This window comes from Lynx rufus, unplaced genomic scaffold, assembly GCF_022079265.1.
Source record: "Lynx rufus isolate CCGP_SWC_20201006 ecotype Redwood Valley unplaced genomic scaffold, mLynRuf1.p SCAF_44, whole genome shotgun sequence".
Taxonomy (NCBI): Eukaryota; Metazoa; Chordata; class Mammalia; order Carnivora; family Felidae; genus Lynx; species Lynx rufus.
In genome coordinates, this window is record NW_025814861.1 from 775588 (window position 1) to 799389 (window position 23802).

General features: G+C 43.9%; 1 protein-coding gene across 6 annotated transcripts in view; it reads left to right on the forward strand.

Moving 5' to 3' along the window:
- The window catches only part of SETX (senataxin), a 64545-nt gene that overhangs the window by 11116 nt on the left and 29627 nt on the right, over window positions 1-23802 (forward strand). For all 6 annotated transcript variants that reach the window (XR_006965540.1, XM_047098172.1, XM_047098175.1 and 3 more), the window contains 9 exons: window positions 3249-3468; window positions 4208-4327; window positions 6683-6854; window positions 7252-7339; window positions 7814-11965; window positions 13667-13766; window positions 20271-20444; window positions 22307-22539; window positions 23575-23742. Coding sequence is in view for 5 of the 6 variants with exons in the window: in XM_047098172.1 (XP_046954128.1) it covers window positions 3249-3468; window positions 4208-4327; window positions 6683-6854; window positions 7252-7339; window positions 7814-11965; window positions 13667-13766; window positions 20271-20444; window positions 22307-22539; window positions 23575-23742 (5427 nt within the window). In the remaining variant the exon portion in view is untranslated. The remainder of the gene's footprint in view (window positions 1-3248; window positions 3469-4207; window positions 4328-6682; window positions 6855-7251; window positions 7340-7813; window positions 11966-13666; window positions 13767-20270; window positions 20445-22306; window positions 22540-23574; window positions 23743-23802) is intronic.

Genomic DNA, 23802 nt, shown 5'->3' on the forward strand with positions numbered 1-23802 from the left:
CTGACGAATTTTGCTTAGCATAATACCCTCTCGTTCCATCTGTGTTCTTGCAGATGGCCACATTTCATTCTTTTTGATTGCCGGGTAATACTCCATTGTATGTATCTTGTTTATCCGTTCATCCGTTGACGGACATTTGGGCTCTTCCCATACTTTGGCTATTGTCGATAGCGCTGCTATGAACATGGGGGTGCACGTGCCCCTTCGAGACAGCATCCCTGTATCCCTTGGATAAATATCTAGTGGTACAGTTGCTGGGTTGTTGTAGGGTAGTTCTGTTTTTAATTTTTTGAGGACCCTCCATACTGTTTTCCAGAGTGGCTGCCCCAGTGTGCATTCCCACCAGCAGGGCAAAAGAGAGCCTCTTTCTCCACATCCTCGCCAACATCCTCTTGTTGCCAGAGTTGTTAATGTGAGCCATTCTGACAGGGGTGAGGTGGTATCTCCTTGTGGCTTTGATTTGTATTTCCCCGATGATGAGTGATGTGGAGCATTTTTTCATGTGTCGGTTGGCCATCCGGATGTCTTCTTTGGAGAGGTGGCTATTCATGTCTTTTGCCCGTTTCTTCACTGGATTATTTGTTTTTTGGGTGTTAAGTTTGAAAAGTTCTTTATAGATTTTGGATGCTAACCCTTTATCTGATATGTCATTTGTAAATATCTTCTCCCATTCCGTCGGTTGCCTTTTTAATTTTGCTGAAAGCTGGTGGAGCTATTGTGTTATATCAAATAAAATAGACATTTGGACGAGGATAAGGTTACTGTATAATAACAAAAAACGCAATTTATCGAGACTGTAGTGTTTTTAAACAAGTAGTATGTGGCTAAAATAGTCTCAAAATAAATGATGCAGTTATTGGTAGAACTGTAAGAAGATATGGTGGATTCATTACTGTAGAAGATTTCACTGTACTCTTCCACATTGATGAATCAGTAGACAAAAAAAACAAAAACCCAACAAGGAATGGAATATGTATACAAGGCAGTATACAAACAGAACCTAATGGGTATATATGTGAGCTGGGCATCTAACCATTTTTTCAAATATACATTAAATGATAAAAGTGATCACGTTCTAATTTGTGATAAATATTACATGTTTCAACACATTGCAAGGACTTAGCGTTGGCATCGTCCCTCTCGTGATCTCTGATCATAACACAATTTAGATAGAGGTTAATGAAAAGATAAATGAGTTTCCATATTTTGAAAGTAGCACATGCTAAAAAAGAAGTCATTAAGACTTAAGCATACCCAGAACTGAATTATAATGAAGATGCCGCATTAAAAAATTGTAGGATGTGGCCAAAGAGTGCTTTCAGGGAAATTTACATCTTTAAGTAATTGTGGAAAAGAAGAAAGCCTCAAAATTAACGAGCTGATTATTCCTCTTAAGAAGCTAGGGAACAATGGAATAAAAAAGAAAGTAGAACGGAGGAGGTAATTTCCGGATGTGAACCCACTTACGCCTTACAGCAGCCCAGTGAGGCAGGTGATGTATAGAGGAGGAAACCGAGTCAGACCTGGCCACAGCCAGCCAGGCTAGTGTGGGGTGACCGGGTGTCATACAGGCAGCCTGGCTCCAGGTCCCTGGGCCTGGTGGTTTTGCTGTTTGCTTTGCTCTCCCTTAATCTGCACTATCTCAGCCTTTGTCCTTTATGACATTTCTGAAGAGTGCGGTCATCCCTGCCCGTCCCCCCCCCCCACCCCCCAATCAGAATGCTCCTCATTTGGGGTTTGTCTGATGTTTCCTTGTTGTTAGGTTCAGGTTACGCATTCCAGCTGGAGGACTGCATAGAAGTGATGTTCTGTCCTCCTCAGAGTGTCACCCTCAGAGGCGCTCCTGTGTCACTTGCTCTTTGCGGTCATGTTCATTTTGATTAGCCAGTCAAGGTGGTGTCCCATTTCCTCACCGTATAATTTCTGTTTCTCAGCTACGGGGAGACCACAGAAGGGCCCTGCTCCTGAGCAGAATTCTCTCCCAAATTGAGCGTTAACTGATGGCTTTTGCCTGAATCACTTTTTTTTTTTTTTTTTAAGATTTGCAAAATCATTTCCCAACCCCAGCACTCTCCACGTTTGCCGGTTAGTCCTGGACATTGGTTCCACTATCATAATCAAGAACTCTTTTCCTTTCTCCCACTTACTTGCCTATTTATTATCAGTATGGACTCATGCATTCCTTTGTATGTTTTCTAAAAGCTTGAAATTCATTACTTATGTTGGCATGGAGCCAGCTCATTCCTGTGTCCTCTAGCTCCGTTTTTCAAACTTCTGGCCATCCACAGTAAAAAAAAAAAAAAAAAAAAATGGTTTTCATCGGTTACATACACACATATGCATGTGTCAGCTGAACATTTCCCCAAATCCTACTCCTGCGGGATGCACGCTGGTCTTTTTCTGTTTTATTTTATTTAGCTTTTTAAGGTTGGTTGTGAGTACTAGGTTTAACTCATAGCCCACATGAATTCTTAAAATCACTTCCCTGTGCTGTATTGCCATTTAGAGGTGACTTTTGATTTCTTTTGAGGCTCCGCTTTTTTTTTCCCCCCTCAACTTTCTATTATGGAGAATTATAAACATACAAAAGTAGAATGGTGTAATGAACCCCCTTCTGCCCATCACTGAGCTTTCTCAGGTACCAATAGGTGATCGATATTGTGTTGCCTTTTGGATTACTTAGAGCAAATCTTAGACATCAGAGCATCTTATCCATAAGATACTTAAATATGTCTCTAAAAGATAAGGGTTTTTTTTAAAAAAATGAAACAATATCACCACTGCACCTAAAGTACTAATTCCTTAATGTCATATTTCTAATCAGTGTTTAAATGGATGGAAGTAATTATCTATCTCATAAACGCTTTTTTAGGGTTTGTTCGAATCAGGATCAAATAGGGTCTGAGTATTGCATCATTAGTATCTCGTGTCTTTTAATTTTTTTTTTTAACCTTTATTTTTGAGCGAGAGAGAGAGAGAGCAGGGGACGGGCAGAGAGAGAAGGAGATACAGAATCCGAGGCAGGCTCCAGGCTCCGAGCTGTCAGCACAGAGCCTGATGCGGGGCCCGAACTCACCAACCGCGAGATCATGAGCTGAGCCCAGGTTGGACGCTTAACCGACTGAGCCACCCAGGCGCCCCAGTATCTAGTGTCTTTTAAAATAGAGAATCCTGTTTTCTTAATTAGGTTCTTGCCGTGCATGGAGAGTTACTTATTGAATGAAGTAACGAACGTGTTGTGCCTTTAGGTTCGGCGTTGGGCTATCCTGACCGCAAGGAACTTGGGAAAAGTGGACAGAGATGATTATTATGATCTGCAGGAGGTTTTGACTTGTCTTTTTAAAGTCATTGAGTTGGGGCTTCTGGAAGATCCAGACATCTACACTTCTTCTGTCCTCGAGAAGGGTAAACTGATTCTTCTGCCTTCGCACATGTACGATACCACCAACTACAAGAACTATTGGCTAGGTGAGTGTCGTTCCTACACGAGTATGACTAGTAGTTTTCTATCATTTTCAATGAGTATCTTGCAAAGGAAGTGGTTTCTTGGTGATCTAATGAAGGATCTCATGGTTCCCAATTCTCGTGCTGTCATTAAATTGACTTAGCCATTACATCTCTTGTTTTGAGACTTTATTCTAGAAACCATCTTTGTAAGAGGTGCGTGTTCGAGGGTGGCAAATCTTGTATCTAAAGCAGTACTAGATAAAACAAAACCTTGGCGTAGCGATGGACTTTAGTAGGGTTTGATGTAAGAGATTTCCCCATCTGTAAAATATTTCTTGGTGAAAGAGATACTAGCTTTGGTTTTCAGCAACTTCTACACTGACTCAAAGTAGGTCTCCCCTGCTTCACTGGTTCTGAGTCCTACAGCCACGTGTCCTGTTTGGCAGTGATGAGTTCTCAGAATACGGTGATCTTAAAATTGGAGGCATCTTAGAGTTGAGGAGAAACGAATTGTGTGGTAATCCTCTTTGAAACTGATTTCTAACCAAGTTTGTACCATTTCCCTTTTTCTGTCCAAGTCGGTCTAAAGTCCTGTTACTGGGAGCGGTGGTGTCTGAGTGTCTCAGACCTGAGTGTTGGAGGAAGCGGGTACTGGTTTGCTTCATTTTACTGCCTTGTTACTCTTTTGCCAACTAAGCCGGAGAAAGCCTCCGAACGGTGTCATTTACTCAAGTCAGGAAAACTGTAAATGATCTTACAGGTATTTGCATGTTGCTGACCATTCTTGAGGAGCAGGCTATGGACTCCCTGTTGCTGGGCTCAGACAAACAGAATGATTTCATGCAATCAATACTTCACACCATGGAGAGGCAAGCAGATGGTAATAATCTTTATTTGGTAAATGCTTTGGGATGCTGCGATGGGCCCTTTTAAAACATTAGTGTCATTGCAAGAATTTGGGTGTGTGGCATGGAAAAGGGAATGGACGTGTTTATGGTTCAGTCACAGATTCAGAGTTTTAAATTGGAAATGACCTTGAGAGTTCAATTTCAACACTTTACCTTCATAAAAGATGAGACTGAAGGCCAGGGAAGTTAACTTACTTCACATTGAAATGCCCAGTTAGTGGTAGAATCAAGACTAGCAAATACCTTTCCAACGACGTGGTAGTTAAAATTGTGGGGAAAGCCTCTCCTGTCCCTCTGTCTTCCTTTTTCCTGGTTCTTCTTCATTTCACTTCTGTTCTCTAGGGTTCCACTGTCCGACATGGTGACTGCTAGCCAAATGTGGCTATGTACATTTAAATTAATTAAAATTAACTGAAGAATGCGGTCTTCCAGTCCCACGAGCTGTACTTTGAGTGCTCAGTAACCCCATGTACCTGGTGGTTGATACTGAACGGTGTGGATAAAGATCATTTCCCTCATCACAGAAAGTATTCTTGGGACAGTGCTGTTCAGATAGTTTACAAGCCAGGGTGTAAAACTCGTAGTAATGTTTATTATTAGACCCTAACTTTCTTTTGCTTGTGGTTGTGTCAGGCTGATCAGGGAGGATCTGTAATGAATGTTTCTAATCTTTTTTTTAAATTTTTTTTTTTTTTTTCAACGTTTATTTATTTTTGGGACAGAGAGAGACAGAGCATGAACGGGGGAGGGGCAGAGAGAGAAGGAGACACAGAATCGGAAACAGGCTCCAGGCTCTGAGCCATCAGCCCAGAGCCCGACGCGGGGCTCGAACTCACAGACCGCGAGATCGTGACCTGGCTGAAGTCGGACGCTTAACCGACTGCGCCACCCAGGCGCCCCTGAATGTTTCTAATCTTGATGAAGGAATGAATAGAGATCCAGCATGCCAGATATTACAAAAACATAATGATAATTTTTCTCCCACATTCACTTCTCTTTAGGCAACTCCAATGTGGATATAAACTCAGTTGTGCAAGATTGCAGAAGAACTATATAAATGTTATTCTTTTTTTGTTCGCATAGCTTCTCTTGCTGGGTTATTCTCAGAGTTATTACTAACGTGTTTTCCAGCACTTACTATATTAATAGGTCATTTCTTTGTGCCTTGCCCATACAATTCTGTCTTCTCTGTTAATCCAGTTCCCCTGACTTTCAAAATGTGAGTCACGTGACCTCTCTAAGAAACCTTTCATAATGGTCTTCACCTAATTGATAACTTTGTTCCTTACTTGAGAGCTTACTGGGCATAAGACACCGTGTCAGCTGCAGGAAGGGATGAGAAAGTGTATGAGAAGGTCTACACAAATGCCTATGATAAAAAAAAAAAAAAAAAAAAAAAAAAAGTAGAGCTTAAGAGCCTTGAGGAAAATAAAGCAGAAAGTTCTAGAGTGACCAGATAACATCATCAGTAACTGAGTGAGCACTGTGTCAGAACAGGGCGGTAGATCAAATGACCAGGGAACGTTTGATGGAGAGGGCACATTTGAGCTGGGCTGGAAGGACGGATAGGATTTTGCTAGGGGGTGCCAATAGTGAGGGCATTCCGGGTCTTGAGGAGAAGCCAGCTGTCTGTCTGTGCTGTAGACGGGATATGATTATGGGGGCGTGAAAAATAAAACTGGAAAGAGACAGTAGAGTAGGATCTTCCAAGTGCATGACTGAGGACTTTGAATCTCCTTGGGAGACATTAAGGAGCAGTTGAAGGCCTTTGAGTAGGCAGTATTTTGCCACTGCACATCTGATAGGAGGGAAAGAACTGGAGGTGAGAGCTTCTGAGTGATGGGAATTCCTGCCAATTGGATGAAAAGTAGAGAACAAAGCCACGTTGAGATACGGTTGGATGAAGGGTGTGTATCCGCTTAGCCATTAGCTAAGGGATTCGGTCCTTTATCGCAGCCAAATGGCATACAAAATGCAGTTCGAGCTAACCCAGAATTTCCTGTATCACGGGCTTTGTTCAGTAGGAAGGATGTTTCAGGTGTGGCAGACAGGGTGAGAAAGGTGAGTTTGCCTAGAGTCTCTCAGTTTGTTCCCCGTTAAAAAATTTCTTGGAGGCATATAGCATTGCTTGGGAAAAAATGCAGAAGGAACTTTAACATTTACCAGGTTTTTAAAGCCGGTGTGGTTGGCGCCACTTTGCGTTACATGACTTGGTGCTTTGCTTTCAGTTTCGTGGCTCCCCAGATAAAGCAAACCTAACCCTCAGCCTGCTTTCATGTCTTTGTCTAATCGTTGCGTGATTCAGCAGTTACTTCGTTGTATTTCAGATGATAGCGTGGATCCTTTCTGGCCAGCATTACACTGTTTCATGGTGATTCTGGATCGCCTCGGATCAAAGGTCTGGGGTCAACGCATCGATCCTATTGAGGCGTTTCAGACCATTATCAATAACATGAGCTACAATAGAGAGATCCAAAATATACGGAACAGCTCTGTAAGGTTAGTTGAGTTAACGTGTCAGGATTTTAATGTTTGTTTATTTTTGAGAGAGAGAGACAGAGAGAGAGAGAGAGAGAGAGAGAGAATGTGCGTGGGGGAGGGGCAGTGAGAGAGGGAGACACAGAATCTGAAGCAGGCTCCAGGCTCTGAGCTGTCAGCACAGAGCCCGATGTGGGGCTCGAATCCACGATCCGCGAGATCATGACCTGAGCCGAAGTTGGACGTTCAACCGACTGAGCCACCCAGGCGTCTGGTTGTGTCAGGATTTTCACATAGGCTCCGTGAGGAAGTCTGTTGTAACTGACTTAGCGATAGGGTTTTCTCCTTTTTGCCTTTTTTTTTTTTTTTTTTTAATTTTCTTCATTTCAGTGGTTTCTATTTATTCTTACTACTTTAGGACCAAATCGGAACCGGAGTCGTATTTGGGTGATACAGTGACTTGTAGCCAGATGGTGTACAATTACAACCCTGAAAAGACCAAAAAGGTATGAGGCGTTTCGAGAATTCAGATGGTACTTGCCCTGCCTTTGTAGAGACAACATTGCACCTAATTGGTTGACTTGCTGATTTTATTATACACAGCTGCTCCGAACCAGCTGCTGCATAAGGGGTTTCTGGTTGAACGGGTGTATCATGCCCTGTGAAAACTGGACTCTTACTACAGGGTGCACCCTTTGGAAGATTAAGGGCAGCTGGGAAGATTGGAAAGGTTGTGGGATGGGCGGTGGGGGGTGGGGGGGATGAGTGACGGAAAGAAGAACACAGCACGTGCAGGTGTCCTGTCCTCACGAACCCCTGACGTTGACGTTGAACTGTTTTCCATCTCTTTGGGGTATGTGCAGATACATGGGAACCAAAGTAGGAAAACCAAGCAGCATATTTTCTTGTTTAAAACTGTGTGTTAAGCCCGCCATGAATGGTGCTTGCTTACTCAAATGCCTGTATTTCTTCCATTTTAGGATTCCGGGTGGAGATCAGCCATTTGCCCAGATTACTGTCCTAACATGTACGAAGAGATGGAAACGTTAGCCAGTGTGCTTCAGTCAGATATTGGTCAAGACATGCGTGTTCACAATAGCACGTTTCTGTGGTTCATCCCCTTTGTTCAGTCCCTCATGGATCTTAAGGATTTGGGTGTGGCTTACATAGTAGAGGTGATTCACCATCTGCACTCTGAAGTCAAAGATGTCCTCAACCAAACAGATGCCGTGTGTGACAAAGTTACTGAGTTTTTCCTTCTGATTTTGGTGTCCGTGATTGAACTGCACAGAAATAAAAAATGTTTGCACTTGCTGTGGGTTAGTTCCCAGCAGTGGGTGGAGGCTGTTGTAAAATGCGCCAAGCTTCCCACCGCCGCGTTTGCACGGAGTTCTGAGAAGTCATCTGGAAATTGCTCCAAAGGAGCAGCAGTGATATCGTCTCTGTCACTGCATTCGATGCCGTCTAATTCTGTCCAGCTGGCTTGTGTGCAGCTGATCAGAAGTCTCCTTAAAGAAGGGTATCAGCTTGGGCAGCAGACTCTGTGCAAGCGATTCTGGGACAAGCTCAACTTATTTCTGCGTGGGAATTTATCTCTAGGTTGGCAGTTGACTACTCAGGAAACCCATGAGTTACAAACTTGTTTAAAGCAAATTATTAGAAACATAAAATTCAAAGTACCTCAGTGTAGCACTTTTGTGGATCTGGCTCCCGTATGTAAAACCCCTCCTGCGTCTTACAATAAAGAAGAAAGTGAACAGACAGGGAAGAAATCTAAAAAAGGCCTGCACTGTCTGGAAAACTCCAGCCCAACATTTTCTAAAGGACCAATGAAAGCTGAGGCGTTTCAGATGCCAGAGAATAGATTGGTCAAAGCAGGTAACGCTAGCGAAGAGGATAGTGAGCACAATTACATAAAAGATTTGAAACTAGAAGGCCGTCTCTCAGCAGAGTCATGCATAAAGCAGGGTAGCAAAAGGCTTGTCCCGGAAAGAGCTCAAGATGCAGTTAAAACAAGTAAAGGGAAGCAGAAGTCTGTGAAGGAGAATCCTACGGATTCCAGAAATGGTCCGGAAAGGGGATGTGACAGAGGGGTGATAATAGCCGCACGTTCGTGGACTGATTCTGGCACCGACTCTCTGGAGAAGGCGTCCACATCAACTGAGGATTTCTCTTTCAAGGATGATGTTCTTGGCAAAACCTCGAAAGGAAAAACTAAGGGACAGAAAGCTGAAATCTGTGCTAAGTTATCTCATGTAATAAAGAAGCAACACAGGAAAAGTACTTTGATCGATGATGGCAATTTAGAGGAAAAACTGACGGTGTCTACCATTGACAGTTTCTTCTCAAGGAAAGATTCAGGAGGTCAGAAAGGGGATGGCTTCATAAACCATCTCTCTTTAGACCCTGATGACGTTCCCGATGATAAAAACGGGGAGCGAAAATCTCAAAACAGTTTATTGCTGAAGAAGAAACAATTCAAGAGCAAAGAGTTAGATATTTTCTCTTCCCATGAAAATAGCTGTCAAATACAGGAATGCCAAGCAGATGGTAAAGATTTGGTCTCGTTTACGGAAATGACCGATACTTGTGTGAAGAAAACGTCTCCCTTCAAAGACCCCGTGACTCTTCTTGAGTCGAGAGATAAGGAAGTTGGCAAGAGTACCACCAGTCAGGTGTCTTCTCACTTGAGGGAACAGGTTCCTAGCCTCAGTCCACAGTCCAACACCTTGACAGATTCCCAGATAGACCGAGACCTCCACAACTTATCTTTGATAGCCCAAGCCAGTGTTATTAAGTTTCCATCAGAGTCAACTCAAAAAAGCTCGTCCCAGCTACAAAGAAAAGTCAGAGATAAAAGGTGTTTCACAGCTAACCCGAATAATGCTGGAGAAGCCTGCCGGGGCCAGGTGATTATTATTTCAGATTCTGATGATGATGATGGTGATGAAGGGATTCTGGGTTTTGAGAAACACGTTCAACGAGATAAAATAGGCATCAAGAAAGAATATCCAGAGGAGCATAGTTCAGCAGCTAGTACAAACGCGGAACAGAAGCTGACGGAGGAAGAAGGGGCAAAGTCCCTATTGGAGTTTGAGGAGTCGGATTCGCAGTTTTTTGAGTTTGAAAGTCCGCACGAGGTGTTTTCAGTTTGGCAAGATCAGGAACCAGACAACAAGAATTCAGTTCAAGAGGATGAAAACAATTCACGTCTGACCCACATAAACGATGTCACGAATGACTGGGGTTATGATACAGATTATGTATCTGAAGAGGTTATTAAGAAAGTAGCAGAGGGCATTGAAAAACACACAGAACCACAGAGTGGTAGTTCTGTCGGGGAATTTTGTGAAACTGAAGTGAAAAAACGTAAGAGAAAACGATACGAAAAACCTGTAGCTGAAGATCCTCTGAGGCCTTCACCTTCTGAGAGAAATGAGGACCAGTCTGATAATGAGAGAGGTCTGACTGAAAATGATCCTAAAAGTATAGAGCTGAGGTCAAGTTCCAGGTCGAATCTTCAAAGAGCCACTACAGATTCACTAAAGAAGTCTTCTCCAAAGCTTCGTACTTACTCCAAACCCGTTAGGAGAGTCCCGCATTCTAAAACTAAGAAAACACATTCAGATACCAAAAAAGGGCAGAATAAAAGTTCGAATTACATAAGTTGTAGGACGACTCCTGCTATAGTCCCACCGAAGATACTTCGCCAGTGCCCTGAACCAACTTCAGCTGTTGAAAAACTTGGTCTGAAAAAGGCTCCTCGTAGGGCATTCGATTTATCTCAGCGATCTCTAGGGTATTTAGTTCAGTTACGGGACCATGGCAAAACCGTGGGAGTGGTTGATACCAGAAAAAAGACTAAGCTAATTTCTCCTCAGACTCTCTCTGTCAGAAATAATAAGAAACTGTTGACAAGTCAAGATCTTCAGTCGCGAAGGCAGGCGAAACACAAATCAAAGCAGAAGAGGCAAGGCTCTCTGGGTTCTGAAAGCAGAGCTCCTACAAGAGCAGGGCTGCGTTCAGCAAAGAATCCTGACACTCTTGTCCCAGAATCCGATAGCTCAGATTGTCGTGCTAAAGGAGGCGCCGAGGTGGGTGCTAACAATACTGGGAAGCCATCAATAAAACGCGCGTCTTCTGAACCAGAACCCGTGAAAACGAAACGTGTTTCTCAGGCGGCTGATGATCCTTGCCTCTCGAACCAGTGCGCTTCTGTCGTGTTAAATGGAAGAAAAGCAACACATGAAGCCATCGTCTCTACGTCAGCTGACCCTTTAGGTGGAGGCGACCTAACAGAACATCGTTTAGAGTTGACCGCTCTGAAAGAGGGAGAGCCCAGATCCAACAGTGACTCGGAAGATGAGAATATATTTCTAACCCAGCACGATCCCGCAGATATGGATTTATGTTCACAAATGGAAAATGGTAACGAGAAACTCATTGAAATAGTTCATGGAAAAGATACAGCTCTGATGGAGGAAGAATCTTGGAGCAGCACAAAATGTAAGTACAAGGATTGTGTCGAAGCCGCGCAAAACCAGGGTGAATACTGCTCCAAACACTGCGAAGCTAAAGCAGTGGATGAAGGTGTGTTTCGTAAACCGGGCTTGCCCCCCTCTGCGTCCAAGAGACCCTCCACTGCCAAGGTCTTTAGCTCAAGTAGTACTTCACGAATTGCTAATCTTTCGAAGTCTTTGGAGAGTACCTCCGCACCGCCACCGGCCCTCAAACAGAAGTCAAACGGGGTGCCATCTGGTTTGAGAGTCGCACAGCCAGCCTCTGTGTTGTCTCCAAAGCCAGTGGGTGAGGTGAAGAGTTTGTCTGATGTTCTCCGTCCTCAGACTCTGAATAATTCCAACAAGCCAGGTTACAAGCTTACCTTTGGCGAAAGCAGATCTCTTTCGGCTTCCTCTGCGGTAAACGTTCTCTTGTCCTCACAGTCTATCTCGGACACCTTTGTTAAAGAGGTCTTAAAGTGGAAGTACGAAATGTTTGTGAACTTTGATCAGTGTGGGCCCCCTACCAGCCTTTGTCAGTCCATCTCAAGACCGGTGCCTGTCAGATTTCAAGATTGTGGAGATTATTTCAATGTTTTTTTCCCTTTGATGATACTGAATACTTTTGAAACGGTAAGTATGTTTTAATTGTATACCTGCCCAGACTTTGAAGTTGCCGCTTTTTTTTTTTTTTTTTAATGTCGGTAGTAATTAGAGTACAGTTAAAATAACTGATCTCATTTTGATTTAGATGTAGCTCTTAGATTGTAATGTTGAACGGCTGTTTGTGCCGGACGCTGTTCTAGATGCTGATGAGACAGAGGAAGCACTTTCTTAATCACTGCCCTTCTGGAGCTTACAGACACCCTTCGGAGTGCTAATGAACCAACTCCAGAGGTAGCACAGGAGTAAGTGTTTTTTGATACAGAGATAAGGGAATCCTTCTCAGAGGAGATAGTCTCCCTTCTGCATTTATTTTTAAATTTACATAGATCATCAATGAAGTTTTCTTGAGTCGGCACAGGGTATATTACATTGAACAGCATGAAGCAATAAATTCTGTTTTTCTCTTTATATATCTGTCTTCCGGTTTCTCACTCGTCCTGGTAGTTGCTCTGTCCCTTTAGCTGCCTCCCTTACCTCACTCAACGCAGCCCATTCCGGTTCTTCTGCCTTCCTTGCTCCCCCCTGACCGGGATCGCCCGATAAAATACAAGATTCCTGTTAGAGAATCCGCCCTTCAGCTTTGGCAGGTTCTAGCACCAGATCCTGAAACTCCGCAATTCTTTTTTCCAGCCGTGTCCAGTCTACCACTGAGCCCACCAGAGGCATCCTTCATCCCGTCAGTGTTTCTGATCTCTAGCGTTTCTTTTTGATTCTTGGAATTTGCATGCTCTGCTTTTCCCGTTAAACTCTTAGCATAGTAATTATGGGGTTTTTGTTTTGTTTTGTTTTAATTCCTTGTCTGGTCATTCCCGCTTTCCGGCCACATCTGCCTCTGGTTCTGGTGCTTATTCAGTCTCTTCAGACTGTGGCCTGTGAGTATACCTTATAATTTTTGTTGTAGGGTGGACATGATGTGCTAGGTGAAGGGAACAGCCAGCAGTAAGTGGGCCCTTGAGTAATGTGGCGGTAAGTTGAGGAGGGGGGATCGTCCCGTAAGCCTGCTTCTGCCTGTGGACTGTGAAGCACACACATGCTTCTCCGTTCCCTGCATGTCCTCAGGTGGGACAGGAGGGCCAGGAGGGGCTGGCAGTTGGTTATTTCTCTTCCCTTCAGTAGTTCAACTCTGGTAATAAAAGAGTTTCTGCAAGATCGAGCCTTTGCAAGATCAGAACGTTCTAGTATATTTCAAAGTGGTGTCTTTCTTCCTCCCTATGCTGGGAGCATGAGGGATGTTCTCCAGTGCTCACTGCGAGGGCCTGGAAGGCCTCCTAGAGGTAAAACTCCGCGAAGCACAGGGTGCCCCTTATGGCCGGGTGCCCCCAGAGTCCTCGTCACTGAGTTGTCCACACTGAGCCCCTGAGCGGCTTGTCGGTTCCAGTTCAGGGTTTCCTCTCCTGGCGTTAAGGTTTGTGCTCCCGTCATTTGTGATGATGTGAAGGGTTGTCGATTTCTCAGCTTGCTTTTTGTTGATAGGATGAAGTGGTGACTTCCGAGTTCCTCGCGTGCCGAACTGGAAACCAGAAGCCACACGTTGATTTTTCATGTTTCTGTCGCTTAGGATTTTAGGTTCCACATTTCACTGTTGCTGGTTTGGGGGAGATTTTGCTGTTTAGCATTGGCTTTCCGGAATGTTTTTGCTTTCTTCATGCGCTTTTTTGTTGTGTATAGGTGGCACAGGAGTGGATCAGCTCTCCAAACAAAGAGAAGTTCTATCAGTTGCATGTACGGAAATTTCCTGCTGATTATAAAAAGTACTGGGAGTTTGTGGGTAAGTTCTTTCTTCTGTAACTTGGAATATATAATAATTGGAGCTTTCTATTTGGGGAAGCCTCACTGTCATTTGAAAAATTTGAGACCTAGGTTTCCTAAGCTGACTTCGTAACTTCTTCCAAGCATGTTTAAAGGCTTCGTTAACGAGGTTAGTTAGTGGGACAGTTAGGAATATAAAGTTCGCGGTTTTAACCATTCTGTAACTAAGCACAGGCCAAGGTGGAAGCCGGACATGGAAGAGAGGGTGAGTGAAGGGGGCTTGACAGCGTTGGGGCGGGGAGGGGGGGGGTGTTGTAAACAACAGGTGTGTTGTTTATAGTTGCTCAGCATTACAAGCACTCAGAGTAAATCTCTATGCCAGGTCAAAACAGTTGCACGTGTTAAGACTTTTGGTCCGTATTTGCCTTTGCCTAGTGAAAGGAGCATCATTTTGACTCCTACCGTGAAGTGTAAAGATAGACATCTCCCTCATGTTGCGAGTTTAAACTTCTTTTCCCCAGTTTTATGTACGAAAAATGTATCTCATTTGAGTTTATAGGGTTTGTCCCAAATCTTTTCTGATCATTTGTATTCTTCAAGGGGGTGTGGGGATAAGTGTCTTTTCATGCCCCTTGTCCTTCTTTCTGTTAGGGATGTTGTTTTCTTCTTATAAGTTTGGGGTGTTTGGGTTTTTTGCTTTTTTTTTAATTATGATTTTACTGTTAGACATTTTTTTCAGTAGTTTTAGCCTGTGTGTCGGGTCCCCAAGACCGTCCCCAGGTTCAGTGATTCGCTAGCATGACCCACAGGAATTAACATACACCCATGCTCGTGGCTGTGACTCTGATGGTGAGAGTGTACAGAGCAGACTCAGCAAAGGGGAGCACGTGGGGTGAAGTGTGGACGATGCCAGGATCAAGCCTCTGAGAGTCCTCTCCCGGTAGAGTCACACAGGGTCTGTTTAACTTTCCCAGCAATGAATCGTAACAACACATGGCATGTGAAATGTTACCTACTAGGGAAGCTGTTTTGTTTTGGTTTTTAGTGAAAAGAAATTTTTAATGTTTATTTTTGAGGGAGAGGGAGAGTGCACAGTGGGGGAGGGGCAGAGAGAGAGGGAGACACGGAATCTGAAGCAGGCTCCCGGCTCTGAACTGCCGGCACAGAGCCTGATGCGGGGCTCGAACTCACCGACCACGAGATCGTGACCTGAGCCAAAGTCAGGCACTTAATGGACGAAGCCACCCAGGCACCCCTCAAACTCTTAAACCGTGAGATCGTGACCTGAGCCAAAGTTAGTTGCTGAACCGACTGAGCCACCCAGGCGCTCCCCCTACTAGGGAAGCTTGTTAGAGACTCAGCGCCCCAAACACCCTCTGCCTAGCCTAAATTCGTGACTTCCAGAAGGAAAGCAGGTGTTTGGCATAAACCGTATTCTTTTTGCAAACAGTTTAGGTGCAGTTTAGGCTGACATTTCGTCAGCAAATGACAGTCCCAGAACCTGGGGTCACAGGTGCCAAGGGCCACCCTGGTAAGCAGACCTAAGGATAGCAGCCTCGGGCATGCCACGTTAACTCTTAGACCGCATCTTATGAGCTGTGTCACTCTGATGTTTCCTCTGTGTTTCTGTGAGGGCATTTTTGTTGAGTCCCGTATCCAGAAGTGGGTTGCGGCGTCTCGGTATGTGTGTGTTCAGGTTGCATAGGTAGTACCCAGCCTGTTGTACGGCACTGGGCCCCCCCCCCCCCCCAAGAGTGTGGGAGAGTAGGTCTTTGCCAGTACGTTTGTACTGATTGTCGTTTACTTTTAGCCATCGTGCCGCGTTTCGATTGACGGCCTTGTGTGGTTTTATTTTGCCCTCTCCTTGTTACCAGTGAGAGGTTGAGCACCTTTTTATATATTTAGCAGCTGCTTCAGTCATCTGTTTTGGGAAGTGCCTATTCAAGTTTCCTGTTAATTTTCTGTTATCTTTTTCTTATTGATTTGTAGGAGTTCATTACGTAATTTGGATGCATGCCATTCTCTCAATTTGGCTTGTGTTTTGACTCCACAGATGTCTTTGAAAGTCGTAGTTTATTCTTCTCGAGAGTTTCTTTTATGTACGTCTGGATGGATGTATGTAATCTTTACACCCACCGTGGGGCTTGAACTCACGACTCCAAGATCAAGAGCCACATGCTCTTCTAAACAAGCCACCCAGGCGCCCCTAGAATTTATTTTTAACGTAGCAAATGCATCTTTTTTTTTTTTTTTTAAGTTAGTGTTCTGTGCCTCATTTAAGAAACCTTTCCCCGCTATAGGGCATAAACATGTTATCTTAACATCTAGAACAGGTGTCACCAAATTGCAGCTTGCAGATCTACCCCATATCCTGTTTTTGTACTGCTCTGGAGTAACTTTTGCATTTTAAAAGTCTTTGAATCGAAGATGGTGAGTATGCAACAGACACTTAGGTGTGGCTTGGAAAGAAAAAGTTTGCAACCCCTTTTCTAGATGGCTCATTGTTTTATCAACCTGGAATTTATTTTCATGCATGAATGAGAACATAAGGGCCCTATATTGTTTGTTTTTCCGAATGGAGATGTGGTTATCCCAGTGTTCCTTATTTGAAAGGACCACCCTCTTCATGCCCTGCAGCACCGTATTAGCCATAAATCTAGTGTCCGTTTAACTCATGGGTTTTTTTCTGGATTCATTTCTTCTTCATCGGATCATCTTCCTAACCTGTTGCCCATATCACATTGTCTGATTACTCAGTCCAGCTTTATAATAAATTTTTTTTAACTTTATTTATTTTGAGAGAACCTGTGCAAGCAGGGGAGGGGCAGAGAGATGGGGAGGCAGAGATCCCAGGCAGGCTCTGTGCTGTGAGCGCCGAGCCTGACACGGGGCTCGATATCGGGAACTGTGAAATCGTGACCTGAGCGGAAATCAAGAGTCAGACACTTAACTGACTGAGCCCCCCAGGTGCCCCTGTAAGGATCCCATAATGCCCGGTGAACAGGTCCTTCTACCTTGTTTTGCCTTAGGAGTGCTTTAGCTGTTCTTGTCCTTTTGTGTTCCCGTATAAATTATTTGGCTTATTTTCAGTAATGTTTTTATAGTTTATGGAGAGATTTTGTAGATTTGTCTTTGCTTTGATTTTTTTGCAGGGAGGGGTCATTTGTAATTAAATTCAGGGAATACCTCTAAAAGATACAGACCTAAAAATTTATAATAAAGTAACATTTTATTGCTTAAAACAGTAACAGTAATTCTTTAATATCGGGTAGCTAGTCAGTGTTCAAATTTCCAGTTTCCTCACATAACAGTTTTTTTCAGCCAGCTTGAAATAAGATCCAAACTGGGGCCACACTTGGACACCGCTTGAAATGTATTAACTATGATTTTCTCCCTTTTGTTCCACTTTGTAATTTATTTGTTGAAGAAGTTGCGTTGTGGATCCTTTAGAATTACTGTCTGTTACTGTCTTGTCGATTATGGTGTTGGTTAAGCACGTTTGCCATTTGTGTTTCCTGTAAGTCGATAGTTGTATCTACAGGCACAGTCAGATTCGAGTTTGGTTTATTATTTTTGGCAAAACTGTTTCATAGGTGGTGGCATGTTCCTTTTTCAGGGGGTGCATGAATCTCTGATTTCTTTCCGTAATATTTACAGCTGTTGATGCGTACTGCCTAGGTGAATTTATTAAAGGTACAGAATGCTGATGTTTTTATTTGATCATTTCTTCATTTATTAGCTGGAATAGTTCTTTTTAAAATTTTTTTTTTTTTAATGTTTATTTTTTGAGAGAGGGAGAGAGAGCGCAAGCAGGAGAGGGGCAGAGAGAGAGAGAGACACAGAATCCGAAGCAGGCTCCGGGCTCCGAGCCGTCAGCACAGCTGAGCCACCCAGGCTCCCCCGGAATAGTTATGTAAAGACAAATTTCTCTCTATTATTCGGTTACTCTGTGGTATACTTCATAAAGAAAGGTAGAAAAGTTCTCGACTCTTGATCACTTTTCAAAATAAGGAGTTAATTCACTACAAGCACTGGTGTTGACCATTGTGCTTTTTAAAAAATTTCATAAATACATGAATTTAAGTATACTTGTGTTTCTAACCATTGTAATTCAAGCCCTTTAGATAGGACCCTGCAAGTCTTTGAGAGTCGGCCTGCTATCTGATAGGACCAGTATCATCTCTGTTCTTTTATCCCGTCTCTGAACTGGCAGTTGCCTAAGTTAGCCTTAGCATCTTGTAGAAGAAAATGGTATTTCGGCACTAATATAACATGAGGAGCATCTGGCTGGCTCAGTCGGTTGAGCGTCTGTCTGACTCTTGATTTCAGCTCAGGTCATGATCCCATGGTCGTTGAGATCGAGCTCCGCATCATCGGGCTCTGCGCTGGGTGTGGAGAGCCTGCTGAAGATTCCCTCGCTCCCTCTCCCTCTGCTCCTCCCCTGCTGGTGCGTGCGCACACACGTGCTCTCTCTCTCAAAGAAAAGAATGATATAATGCGACATGATAACGCACTGTTTGTATGAACAAGTAACACAGGTAAACAGAAGAAAAGGTTGAAAAAAAGATTGGAGAAGGATACTCCTGCAAATTCAACTAAAAGAAGACTTGTTTAGCTCTGTTAATATCAGACTGAATAGACTGTAAGACAAAAAAGCATTATACGAAAAGGGAATCTTTCATGATGAGTTTTGTTCAACCGAAGATACGACAGTTCACAACACATATATATCTGAAAATATATTTAAAGAAAAAACTGATAGAAGGAGATTATACTTTTGACACACATTGGAGACTTTGAACCATTAAATCAGAGGTGAATTAAAAAAAAAAAACACACCATGAAATGAAATAGAAGTAAATGGACCTAATTATATTAAGTTTATTACTTTTTGTTTTGGTTAAATACTTTTACTTTTTTCCCATTTTAACATTTCTTTTCATTTTTTCTTCCTGTTACTTTGGAAAGTATACCTCAATTTATACTTCTTTTGCTGTTTTAGAATAGTTAGGTAAAACTTACAACATGTACCTTTGATTTATCAGTCTACAGCTTTAATAGATATTTTCAGTGTCTCCATTGATAAGGCAAAACCTTTACAAGACTCTAATGTATCCCCATGCCACTTTGTATGCTCTTGTTGTCATGTATTTTTAATTGTGTTTTTTTTAACTTTATTTATTTACTTTGAGAGAGAGTGCAAGCGGGAAGGTGCAGAGAGAGAGGGAGACAGAACCCCAAGCAGGCTCTGTGCCGTCAGCACAGAGCCCTGTGCGGTGCTCAGACTCAAGGGACCGTGAGAGCATGACCTGAGCCGAAATCTAGAGTGGATGCTTAACCAACTGCGACACCCAGGCACCCCTTGCTTGCGTTCTAAACTGCGTGAAATTTAATCTGTAGCCCCCAGGACGGTCCTTTTTTGCTTATTGATTCTACCAGTTTGTATATTTCTTCTTTCCTTGTGCTTTGCTTATCTCTGGTGTGTGTCATTATCTCGGGAAAGTTATTTATAAAAATAATTGGAGGCCTGGGATGATGCTGCCTTCTTCCAGAGAGGATTTCCTTTTGCCTCTACCAGGCTTCTGGGGGCACCTACGTTACGGGATCATCTTAATCCAGTTTTAAGGGATTGTGCTTTTCTGAAGCATCCAGGTGTTTGGAAGCCGGGCCGCAGCCCAGGTCAAGACGGGTTTGGTTCTGCTTCATCCTTGGGTGTGGTCCTTAGTCTCTCAGGGTCCCTATTCTGTGCAGGCCCTGGACGCCAGTTCTTGTCTTTTTAGTCCACCAAGGCCGTCCCAGGTACGGCCTGGCCCGTTGGCTGCCACTCCAAGAATAGTTCAAATGTTTCTAGGGGAAGTACAGGGCTGACTCCAGTGGGTTTCCAGATTCTTCTGGATCTCTCAGCACAGTAACTGTTCACTGTCGTATTTGGTCTCTGATGCTTTCAAACAGGTGTTTCTTATCTCACACATATTAAAATCTTGTTTTGCTTCAGTGGTTCAGCCTACCGGATCCCAGTGCCTTGTATTTTAGTTCAGTATATTATTGCTGGATCTGGCGGTTCGTACTGAACTTCTTTATTCTAGTGCTTGCTCTGTTTTCCCAGCCCCAGATAGTTTACAACTGTCCTTTCCCCCTTGTTTGAAATGCCAGCAGTAGGCTCAAAACTCTTACATATCCTTGGATCTGTTTTTTAGAGTTTCTCCTAGGATTTTGAAAACGAGGAATAAAAGAGAACATTTCTTGGTTAAAAACGAAAACTACAAGGAAAGGAAAGCTATTAACTGCTTTGGAATATTACAATTTTATTTATTTTGGCTTTTTAGCCATTGTTAAGAAACATAACCCTGTATAATCACTATTTGAACATGTTGACTGGCTTAGACCTATTATTTTAAAGTATGTTACAGTTTACTGGTGCTGTAACTTGCTAGAACTTAGTACAAGGGTTTAACACCCTTTAAGTTAATCTTATGTAAAATAATCCTGTTAGAGTAAATGCCGACTTCTTCTTCTTTGATAGTTCATCTTGAGGAATGTGAACTAACTAAACAGCTGCATCCAAAGGAAAATGATTTGGTGTTTTTGGTTCTTGAAAAACAAAATGGAGAGAAGAAGAACACAGAGAGAAATCGCATGCCGGATCTCCACGAATATCACTGCGGTTATGTTCATAAATTTCGCCGCACTTCAGTCAGTAAGTAAATAATGAGACAGTAAAGAGAAATCTGTCACAAGTTCATGTTTTAATTTCCCTCTGAGACGTACTCTACTGGCCACGTTTGTTACGCATGTACCAGACATGCATTTGCTAGCTTGATTATTTGTCATTCGGAGTTTTTTTTTAGTTTTTCTAGATTCATCTGGGAAAGGCCCAGCACTTAACTGCTCTAGACTTATGATTTAAAAGCTTTCTTTTGTAACGTCCTCTTTCTGGTACATTCCTTCATCTGTCATTGCGATTATTATTAAACAATGTGCAGACCATCTGTCTTCTATATCTTAAATCACATTCCAGCCTTGGCTTTGTGGCTAATTGTCAATGAGAAGACCAAACATGTAAGTCGTTGCAAGGCGACTTGAAGAGTTTGCTGTTTCCGTCGCTCGCATCCCTTGTGTCATTAGGGACTTTTCTCGTGGGAGGAGCAGAACAGGAGTAATGCCAGGTTGATGTAGCAAGGACCTACTGCGTGCTGGACCCCGTGCCTTGTCCTTCCTGCACACGTTCAGCGTCTTCCCCAAGGCCTTGCAAAGCAGAACTCTGTCTTCCCACCTGTCAGGACATCAGGGCTCAGGGATGTCATGTAACTCCTCTAAGGTCATTCTCAGTATTAAATGGTAGGCCCAGAACAGAAACCTGCGTTTGTTTGACTGCAGGGTCGTCCGCGTTCTAGATCGCCTGGCAAGCGGCCTTTTTAACGTTGCCGCTTTGTTAGTCTCAGTTATGTGAAGAGAACACGATTTCATCATTCCTTCATTCACCTTCTTCCATCAAATCTTAAAAACTCCTCAGAGTTCAGCGTCCTGCTGCACCTGTGCTGGGCATGCCGCATTTATGTCCTCACTGGGGTCCGGCTCAGTCCTTCCTGTAGATGCATTTAGGGGAGCGGCGGCAGGGGGACGTGGCTTAATCTCACAAGTAGTGAATCTCCCACCCTCCATGCACTCCGTCAGCAAATCCTGTTGACTCTCCCTTTGCAAGTATTTAAAATCCACGCCCCACCTCCGCTGCTACATCCTGGCCTACACGACCGCTAGCTTTAACCTAGATGACCGCAGCGGCCACCGGAGCGGCCTTTTTGCTTCTGTGCTTTTCCCGTGGCAGTGTATTCGTCACCCTGCAGTAAGAGCGATGCTTCTGACGTGTAAGTTTGAGCACCTCGCTCGCCAGCACAGAACCGCCCTGTGGCTTTGCTCCTGACTCGGAACAGGGTTCAGAGCCAGTGTTGTGATCTGCGGAGCCGTGTAAAACGGAGCCCCGTTTTACTCTGTGACTCTGGCGGCACGCGTCTCCCTGCTTTTCCTCCCAGGGCGCTAGGCTTCTCCCCGTGCCTGAGATACTCCAGGCGTAGCTCTGCTTCTTGGGCCTCACAGCTGCTGATTCTTTGCCACCGGCTCCCTCTCCCCAGATAGGGGGAACTGGCGGAACCGTCTGAGTGCGCCCAGCTGCGCGGCCTGCTCCTCTCTTTCAAGTCGCTGCTCACATACCGTCTTATCAGGAAGACCCTCCCGACTCTCCTGTCTACAGCGTCCCCTCCCTGACATCCCCCGTCAGTCACTGTTCATCCCCTTTCTCTGCTTCCTTCATAGTGCTTGTCACTGCCTGACGTGTTTGTTTGGTTATCTGTGTCCCTCTTCTAGAAAATAAGCCTCTTGAGGACAGGAACACTGCCTGAGTCTCAGGAGGCTGTCGGTAAACTTGTGAGTGAATAACTTGAATACTCTATCGTACAAAAAACATAGGTTATAAAATACATCATTCTGAATGCACCATTCTTTGTAGCTGCCCGGCATTATTCACTGACAACTGAAACTGCTTTTTCTCCTTCTTGATAATAGTGCGTAATGGGAAATCTGAGTGTTCCCTTTCCATCCAGACTCAAGATAATTTGCCACTCAGTTTAAATGAACTCGTGAAATGCACTGTAATCAGTTCTCTGGTAACTACACAAAGGAAGTTGAAAGCCATGTCTTTGTTGAGTGGACGGAACCAACTAGCCAGAGCTGTTCTGAACCCAAACCCCATGGACTTCTGTACGAAAGATTTACTGACTACGACGTCTGAGAGAATCGTGAGTGATGGTTTAGTAAGAACAGAAAGTCAGAGAATTGCATGTCAGTGTCAGAGCTTCGCGTTTTTATCTGCTGTATATTCCTGTTGTTGTGACAAAGACGTCCCGCTGTGCATGCACAGTGACATTGTTTCGTGCTTCATTGTCTTTAATACGGCAAAGTATGTGCTGTGTTGTTACTCAGCTCACCTCGAGGAAAAAGGCGTAGTACGATAAAGAAACGAAGCTGTGCCCAAAGACCAGCATTCAAACGTTACATGAGCATCCTACTTAAATGCTCGTCAGCTGATTGCAGTTGAGAAGTAGGAGCAGATTAATAGAGCTGATTTGGCACGTGAATGATGGGGAGTTGGCGGGTGTTGTTGCAGGTACACAGATGGAGTTGCCACTTGGCATCAACGCGGATTTTCTCCCCGTGAAAGCTGTATGTTGGTTCCAGGAAATCAACGCGGACAAAGGCCAGGGAAAGGTGGCGGTGTTAGGGCCGCTGCTGTGTGCTGGGGCCTTCCTGTGCAGTGTGCATTCCCTGATCGCCCTCCAGGGGACCCCGGATGTCACGGATGGCCCAGGTGGAGGCTCAGGGAGCTTAGAGCTTTGGAGACCTAGCCTGTGAGCGAAACTGGCTTTGAGACTTAGATCTGACCCAAAATCCATGCTCTTTCACTGTACCGCTTGGGTTAGGAAAGTCTGGGAATGTTTTTTTACTAAGGAAAGAATGAACTAAAATGGGAAGGACCAAAGAATAAATAGAAGGAAAGTGTAGAACAGTTTATTGCGATCATCTTTGTAAGAATCACGAATAAAAATACTGTTGCACTATTTGTAGATGGGCTGAAGCCTGTAGACACTGCTGAGTAACTTCCTTTATGGTAGTGAAAGTGGTTCTTTAGATTAAAGGTGACTTTGGGGTCTTGGTCGATCATAACCGAAGCTTCTGTCTGATAAAGGTTGGAAGACATTCCAGTGGAGGTTTGTCTTCCTCTCCCGTGCCACTCTAGGAAGAGCAACTCATTCCCACTCCTGTCTTTTGCGTAGATCGCCTACTTGAAAGATTTCAACGAAGACCAAAAGAAAGCGATAGAAACTGCCTACGCCATGGTCAAACACTCCCCGTCAGTTGCCAAGATCTGTTTGATTCATGGACCACCTGGAACAGGAAAATCAAAAACTATCGTTGGCCTCCTGTACCGCCTGCTGACAGAGGTAGAGTATGTGAGGGCCGCCATTGCTGTTAGCCGAGCGCGTCATTGCCCTTGAATTAAC